General features: G+C 36.2%; 1 protein-coding gene across 1 annotated transcript in view; it reads left to right on the forward strand.

The window, feature by feature from the left end:
- Window positions 1-5,097: 5,097 nt before the first annotated feature.
- Window positions 5,098-8,479, forward strand: part of LOC132163591 (arogenate dehydratase 2-like) — a 9,952-nt gene continuing 6,570 nt past the window's right edge. Inside the window, exons 1-11 of the mRNA XM_059573936.1 lie at window positions 5,098-5,156; window positions 6,448-6,725; window positions 6,797-6,861; window positions 6,961-7,053; window positions 7,139-7,339; window positions 7,430-7,510; window positions 7,630-7,728; window positions 7,822-7,902; window positions 7,984-8,073; window positions 8,161-8,213; window positions 8,338-8,419. Coding sequence (XP_059429919.1) covers window positions 6,503-6,725; window positions 6,797-6,861; window positions 6,961-7,053; window positions 7,139-7,339; window positions 7,430-7,510; window positions 7,630-7,728; window positions 7,822-7,902; window positions 7,984-8,073; window positions 8,161-8,213; window positions 8,338-8,419 — 1,068 coding nt within the window. The 5' untranslated portion in view covers window positions 5,098-5,156; window positions 6,448-6,502. The remainder of the gene's footprint in view (window positions 5,157-6,447; window positions 6,726-6,796; window positions 6,862-6,960; window positions 7,054-7,138; window positions 7,340-7,429; window positions 7,511-7,629; window positions 7,729-7,821; window positions 7,903-7,983; window positions 8,074-8,160; window positions 8,214-8,337; window positions 8,420-8,479) is intronic.

Below are 8,479 nucleotides of genomic sequence, written 5' to 3' on the forward strand. Positions count from 1 at the left end.
GGGCGGCGGGGTGGGTGACAGGCTGGGCGACGGGCGTGAACGACGACGGTGGCTGGACGGGCTTCGAATCTGCACAAGAAAAAAAGAACAAAACACAAGAAACCCAAACGAAAAACACAGCAAAGAGGGAAAAAAGAAGGGGAGGGGAAAGGAAAAGGCAGAAAACCTTTTCCTCCACCCCGGGAAGGCCGCACAAGGTGAAGAGAAAGACCTCACTAGGAGGCGGCTGCGGAAAAAAACCCTAAGGGTTTCCCAGAGTTTCTCTCTCTAAACAAGAGAGAGTTTGTGAAATAATTCCCAATATTTCAGATATTCCTCTTAGTAACTTACAAACTAGAGGCTGCAAATTTAACCATGAATACTCGCAACGTATAGCATATAATAACACTAGTTATGAAAATCAGTTAATTATCGTCGAGTCTTGCACCAGATGAAAAATGACTGGGAAGAGTGTATATCCCACCCTAAAGGACAAAATGACATTAGTTCAGAATGTTGATATTTGATCAAAATTAGGGCTGTGCAGATTAACCGGTTACCGATTACCAGCTGTCTATCGGTTTGGACCGAACTGATATTAACCGTAACCGATATGCCGATATCCTTATCGGTTAGAAAATGTATACCGGAATTTTTGTCGGTCCGGTTCGGTTCGGTTAAGGAGTTCTTATCGGTTAACCTGTTTAATCGATAAGAACCGGTTAGGTAATGGCCCAAAACGACGCCATTTTAGAGAGGTTATATAAACCTCTCTAACTTAGTAATTGGTGAACCCTAAGCCCCTAAAAATCATGCCTCTTTTACTCTTAGTCTCTCGTGGCCTCGCTTCTCTGAGCTCTCTCTCTTGCTTGAGTCGCCTAACTCATTAGTCATTAATCCTTGGCCATCATCTTACCTAGATACTTTTGGCAAAGAGGTAAACTTTTCTTGATGAACCCACATTTTCTTGTGGCTTCGAATGAATTCTTCTTCTGTTCATTTTTCTTCCTCAAAAGGGTTTTTTGCTCATACAATTGACTGGGTATGGGTTTACTTCTTGATAAGGTTAAATGTGAGGGAAACTATGGTTTATGGGGATTTTATTTTGTTTTTCGCGTTTTGAGTTTGATGTGGCTTTTGTCTCTCTCTCTCTCTCTCTCTCCCTCACTGGCTCGCGCATTTTTTCTTGAGTAAAGCTTTGTTTGGTTAGTAGATTCTGAGGGAAAGCGTGCATGTTTTCTAGGAATTTGCTTTTGTTCTTTCATATTTGCGTGTTATGTGGGTTTTGTTTCACTCTCTCACCGGCTCAAGTACTTTTTCTGAGGGAAGTTCTGTTTGGTTCTCAGGAAAATCCGATGGTAAATGGAGGGGAATTGGGCTCAACAAAAAGTATTTGGGCTCTCAAAAGTCAAAAAAACTCATTTTTGGCCCAACAAAATAAATCAATATAAAGTCCATGCCTAAACCGGTTAACCGGTTTAACCGAACCGTTTAACCATATACCATTTTAACTGAAATTATCGGTTAAAATTCTTATTGGTTCGGTATCGGTTAATAAACAGTTTAACAAAAAATTATCGGTTAATAATCGATAAGGTCCAAAACCGGATCGTTTTGACCAATACCCAGGCCTAATCAAAATTACCAGATGACAAATTACTAGCACTACAATGTAATATTCACAATACCTCAATAAAACGAGTAATTCTAAAAGTCATTCTTGTGTCACTTTGAAAATGATGTGGCTTTTAAAATTAATATTTGATCAAAATTCAATAATGATCAAGCACAAGGTCAACGGTAATTTTAGAAGCTATATCATTTTCAAAGTGACACAAGATCGAGTAACTTTTAGAATTACTCTAATAAAACGTAGAGTGCCTAGTGGTGAGATTCCTCTTGCTAAAGTCTCTCAATCAAGATCAAATGGGAGTGTCCGTAGCAAAAAGAATATTTGCAATCAGAAGCAAAAAAAAAAAAAAAAAGAGTTAGACAACTAAGAAGCTACTCAAAATTTTAATCAATAAGAAGCCACATGAATCTAATGCAACTAACAATTAAATGCCAAGATAAACTATATAAGCAAATGCATGCATAATTAATCTTAAGGGAAACTTTACTTTAGACTTTTGAACTACTGCGCGTTTTGAGAAGACCCCCTCTCCAAAATTCAAAAATTCACAATTTACACCCCTAAACTTTCAATTTCAATCAATTGACTCATTTCCGTCAAATTTTAAACGTTAAAAATGATAAAATGATGTTTATACCCTTGACTTTTTTATAAAATTCTAAATTTACACTTAATTTCAAATGAAAAATAAATAAAAATAAAGTTAGATCTTTTACAAAAGATTATTAGATCTGCTACAAAAGAGTGATGAGTTTTCGTGAGAGTGCCAAAAAACTCATGCATGCACCAGTTGAATATTAAGCATATTGCACATCATCGCTGATGCGCTAATAGTGATGCAGAAGAAAGTACTGGATCAATAGTTGAGTTGTTGTTGTTGTTGTTTTTTTTTTTTTTTTCTTTTTTTGAGTTGTTAGATACTGAATTAATGGCATTGAAATTTATCTTGACAAAAAAGATCGGGACAAAAGTGGCAAGAATTAAGCATAATATTTGAAGAATATTCTGTGAACAAATATCTGCACAAGAATGGAAAGAATCAAGTATAATAGTTAAAGATTATTTCAGAATTATTTCTATGTTTGCTTAGTTGAGGCAATTAGGGGTCTTTCTCTTCCATATTTGTTATTTTCTCTCTTCTTGAATTCCATTTTTAATCTTCAATTCTTAGTTTTTGCTGCTATCATACATTGTTAGAACAATTTTAGTTCTTCTCGTTGTCAGTTGGTATTAGAGCTTCGTGTCTTCTTGGCGTGAAAGTTTTTCATCAATTTTCATGACTGATGTTCGTGTACATGGGGACAGGTTCCGAATGAGGAAGTCCCCTACCATGAACGCAATGTATGAGACGTGACAATTGAAGACTTGCAGAGGCAGGTTGTGGAGTTAATCCAGTGTCTAGCGGGGCAAAACTTGGAGATGTATCGAGATATTGACGGTCGCGATTTAGTATCTAATTTTAAGAACCCGTATCACCATCCAGTTTTGGTTTGGGAACAACGTGTTTAGGATGACTGGCATTGAGACTTGGGCTTCAAAGTTGAATTTGTTGATTAAGAGTTTCAATATAAAGAAGACGTTGAAGATCCTTTTCCATGCTTTGTGGATTAGAATTCTCCACCAACTTATGACACATATATCGATGATGATCTTCTAAAGGTAAATTCTTTGTCATATGATCAAGAGGTTGAACAAAATTGGGATAATTATGTGTTTGATGAAAGTTGAAAGAGTGAAATATGTGATTTGTGTCGTCAGGAAGTACTTTCAAACCATTTAATTTTGTAAACGTATTAATTATGTATCTAACAAGGCATTGATTAGTATTTATTAAAATTTCAGAGAAAAAGGTATTCGTTAAATATTTTGTTCGTTGTGTTATATTTCTCATGGTGAAATTTTGTTCTTGAAATGGCTCTTTACATTTCCATTTAGGGCAGTTTTTTGTTGACTGTGATGCGTACAGTAGTGGACCTTTTAGATATATATATATGTTGTGTGGGCATAGGTTTTCATTATTATGGATGTCTCATTTGCAAAGCAAGCAATGTTAAGAATTGGAATGGAAGTTTAAATATGTGTAAGATTTGAACCAATACTAATTGATGTTGATAAATTTTATTGATCTATGTCACAGGTTGATATCCTGATGATCTACTATTAATCATGTTATAACTTCCCCGATGTTATTTTCCTATTCTATCAGCAATACACAATGTCCATACAATGTATTGTCAGCCTCTAATATTCAACCATACAGTTTTAATTGATTCACAAATAGAAAAAGTCTTTTTCTATATTATTCTCTTCGCCTTTCCTTCTTTCTCTCTTTAACATAATCATAAGGCAAATGAGTGGTTAGAGTAGCATACCTACACTGCTGATCAATATATGCTTTCTGGGTTGTTGAATTGCAAACCTTGTAACCTTGCATGCAGTTACTATACTTCTGTGCAATGCATAAAGAGAGTGGTAAAGATCACCTAGTACTGTTTGGAAGCATTCTCATTCTCATAGGATTACTCTCTCTTCTATTCGGATTAAGAGAGGTAAAGATTCCCCTTGCAAACTTTTCACCATTTCAATAAAAAAAAAAAGCGTAACCATCTTTTTTAACTGTGACCTCTCACAGTAAAGCTCCTATATTGCTACTTCAGTGTCCTCGATCTAGTGTCTTTGACTTATCAGAGAAGTAACAACAACTGCACAAAGACCCCATCAGCTTTACATTGTTAAAAGTAGAATCAAGAACTTTTCATGACATACACGTAAACAAAACAAAAAGTAGTATCGCATTTAAAGTTAATATAATGCACTTACAAACTCGCTTAATAGTTTAGCTTATGGTTTATAAAAAGTAGTATCACATAGACTATAATATGATAAATGTCACATAAATTATCATGTTAGTTTATAAACGTAGCAAGTACTGCCAAGTAAACTATCATATTAGTTTATAACAAAAATTGTACTGCTCTAATAAACAATCTTTCAACCGCAAAATAAGGTTTAACAAATCCCTTAATTTAAGATAATTCAAATCATCTAAATTCTTTGATTTATGGATTAATAGAAATCAATATTTATTATAGAAAATTTATATCCTTAAAAGTTAAGATATTAATTAAATGATAATAAATTTCTAGCCCTACTTACAGACATGTATCTTTAACGTTTGAGATGACCTACTTTTTTTTTTCTTTCTTTTTTTGGCCTTATTGAGACACACACATATATATGCGAATAATTTTTATAAGTTCTTAACACAAATTAAGATATTTGTGTCCTTCAATAAAAACATGACAAATCAGGGGAAACACCATAACAAAAACAAAATATAACCATTTAATTTATTCTCACCGGACCTCATAGGTTAGGTTAAAATCTTCTAGAATAAACATTTCTTATTCTTCTTCTCTAGACTCTTAGTCAGCCACCAGCCAGACGAGACGGCACCGAAGACGACCAAATCACGCTGGAAACGACCAAATTACGCAGGAAACGACACCGGCCGATCCGCTGATAACGCCGGCGGATCTTCACAGTAAGTTCTCTCTCTCTCTCACCGGCAGCAAGCTCTGTCTCTGGTGCTCCCTTCTCCCTCTCCCTCTCTCTCACACACACCAGCAACGTACAGTCTCCGATTCTCCCTCTGCCTCTCTCTCTATCTCTCACCGGCAGCAGAGAAGAAGCTCTCTCTGTCTTCAGTGCTCCCTCTCCCTCTCTCTCACACACACCGGTCTCTCTCTCACACACCAGCAACAGACCCACCCAGCACCTCTGGTTTATATCTCACATTCTTAAAACCGAGAAAAAATTATTTCAGTTTCTTTTGAAAATAAAAATTCATAAGAGATCATGGCAATGGTGCTGTCATGTGGAATGTGGAATTGAATAGGTATCCTCTAGGAAAAGATGCAACCTTTTCAAAACTAGAAACTCTAGTTTTGTCCAAAACTATTGATTCTTTTTCAAGTCATCATATACACACCCGCAGCATAATAAAAATTCAAACATATCTATCTCAATCTTGTGGCAATTTCCTCTTCAAATCTCATTGTCGGAATACTGCTTTTGAAGTAGATACAACCATGATTTATTGTTTAACACGGCAATGCATCTTGTGAGTTGTTATTGTCCCGACCTTCTGTTTTTTTTTGTTTTTGTTTTTGTATAATATTCTTAAGCTTGCAGGGCATCTTATTACACTCTCTATTGAGAGTTGTCAAAACAACTAGAAAAACAGGGCGTCTTATTCTTATTTAAGAATGCGAGAGAAAAACAGAAAATTTTCTGATCTAAGAAATCTTTTCGGTGAGAGAGAGTGTGTGTGAGAGAAAGAGGGAGAGGAAGCACCGGCAGGAGAGAAATTTTCTGTTGGGTGATCTTGAGGTCTCTCAACCTCAAAGGCTAGTTTAAGAGGTGAGGTTTTCCCTCTTATACTTATAAACGGACTATTAACCCATTTTACAACCGATGTAGAATAATCTCAACATTTTTTCCTTTGCTGCCGGTGTGTGTGAGAGAGAGGGAGAGGGAGCACCGGCTGCTGCTGGTGAGATAGAGAGAGAGAGAGGGTGGCTGGCGTGGTCTCCAGAAAGGTCTAGTCCAGCGCGGTCTAGGCTTGTTTGGTGGCTGTTGGTGGGTCTAGGGAAGATTCTTGAAAATTTTTTGTTTTAACCCATATGAGGTCTTGGTAATAGTAAATCAGGTGTTGTGCATAAAGACCTTGATTTATGCAAGACCTTATAAAAATTATTCTCTTATTAATTATGTTCTAATTTATATATATTCTTTAATTCAAATTAAATTTTTTTTTTTGTAAATTTTAAAAGAATTAATTGGCTCGAATCCCTTGGACCAATAAGAAGTTGACAAGTGGCAAGAGACATGCAATTCAACCAGGTAACCAGAGTTTCAAGTCCCATGACGGCTTCAACCGTAAGGCCTCTAACAAACCCTCTATCGCGCCACGTCACATCCAAACCGTTTCCGTCCTGGTCCGAACACAGACTGAAAGCAAGCATAACAATTCACATTCCTTACCCGAAACGCCGTCGTTATGCCCCCATTATGGCTTCTCTTCACGGAGATGACGACGACAATAACAACAGTAACCATCATTTTCATTCTTTTGCCTTAAATTTCAATTGGGTTCGAAAATCTTAGTGTGTTTAATTGCAGGACCAGCTTTATCTTCAACTTTAAGCCGGTTTCCTGATGGGTCCGGCCTCCGGGTTGCGTACAAGGTACTTGTGATTTGATATTTGTTTACTGTAGATGAGTTTGAATGGGTTGGATTGATTGTGTGGATTTGATTGAATAATTGAATGTTGCATTGGATTTAGGGAGTTCATGGTGCGAACAGTGAGTCCGCTGTGAAGAAGGCGTACCCAAAATGCGAAGCACTGTCTTGCAAGACATTCGAGGATGCTTTTGAAGTGATTTCTTCAACTCCTTTGCCCTGCCTTTTTACATAAATCTTCATTCTTTGATTTATTTCCTTTGTATATATATATCATATAGGCCGTCCAAATGGGTGATGCGAAAATAGCAGTTTTACCGATTGAGAATTCTTCATGTGGGAGCATCCACAGTAATTATGACCTTTTACTCCGCGACGATTTGCATATAGTAGGTGAAGTTAAAGTTGCAATTCATCATTGCTTGCTGGCCAATCATGGTGTTAAACTTGAAGACCTGAAAAGGGTTCTTAGCCATCCCCAGGTAAATAAATGGTACATAGTTTTTCTGCTTTTCTTGTCTTTATTTATTTTTTTGTAGCCAAGATCTAATCAAATTTGGGTCATATTTCAGGCTCTTGCTCAGTGTGAGTACGCATTAACAAGATTTGGATTGGTCAGAGAAGAAGTTTACGACACTGCTGCAGCTGCAGAGGTACCAATTTTTTTTTTTTTTTAATGGTGTTGATGATGCTCTATGGTATATTTCTATTTTCTTCTCTTTCATAGCTTTTTTAGTATTGTTGCTTACTTGAACTTTTTGTAACTTGGTAGCATATTAAATCCCACAAACTAAAAGATACAGGAGCAGTGGTTAGATCTGACGTCGCCGCAAATATCTATGGGTTGAATATACTTGCAGAAGATATTCAGGTTGTATATATCCAAGCCTTTTGGCATATTCCAGATATTCGTCTCTATATATATCGGATTGCTCATAGTCTTTTTTATTTTTTATTTTGATAGGATGATTGTGATAATATTGTTACTCGATTCCTAATGCTCGCCAGAGAACCCATTATTCCACGCACAAATAAGCCATTCAAGGTCAATCATTTGGAGATTATTGGCAGTTGAATTACTATTTCATTTTTTATTAATTACTGAGAGTGGTATTTGATTTCTCAGACAAGTATAGTTTTCTCACTAGAGGAGGGTCCAGGAGTTCTTTCCAAGGCACTTGATGTTTTCGCTCAGCGGAAAATCAACCTTACTAAGGTATCTTCTCTTGTCTTTATACTTGCATTGCAAGTATATATACATATATGTTCAAGCAATTCTGATTGCCTTGTTTCACACTACCAGATTGAAAGTCGTCCTGTACAGAAGAAGCTTTTGAGAGCTCTTCGAATTGAAAAGTAATTCATTTTTCTTATATATTTATAGATTACCATCAACTTCAGCAACAAGCTTTCGAAGCATTTTACATGCGTGATTCTTAGCTGCTAATTAAACATTTTATGTCTTAAACTTCTGCAACAGATACTTTAACTATCTTTTCTTTGTGGACTTGGAAGCGTCAATGGCAGACCAGAAGGCAAAGCTTGCCCTAAAGGATCTAGAAGTGCGTTTTTTTTGTTTCATCCTAATCTCTGGCATTGTTAGAGAAAAAGATAGATTAATT

This window comes from Corylus avellana, chromosome ca10, assembly GCF_901000735.1.
Source record: "Corylus avellana chromosome ca10, CavTom2PMs-1.0".
In the NCBI taxonomy this organism is placed as follows: domain Eukaryota; kingdom Viridiplantae; phylum Streptophyta; class Magnoliopsida; order Fagales; family Betulaceae; genus Corylus; species Corylus avellana.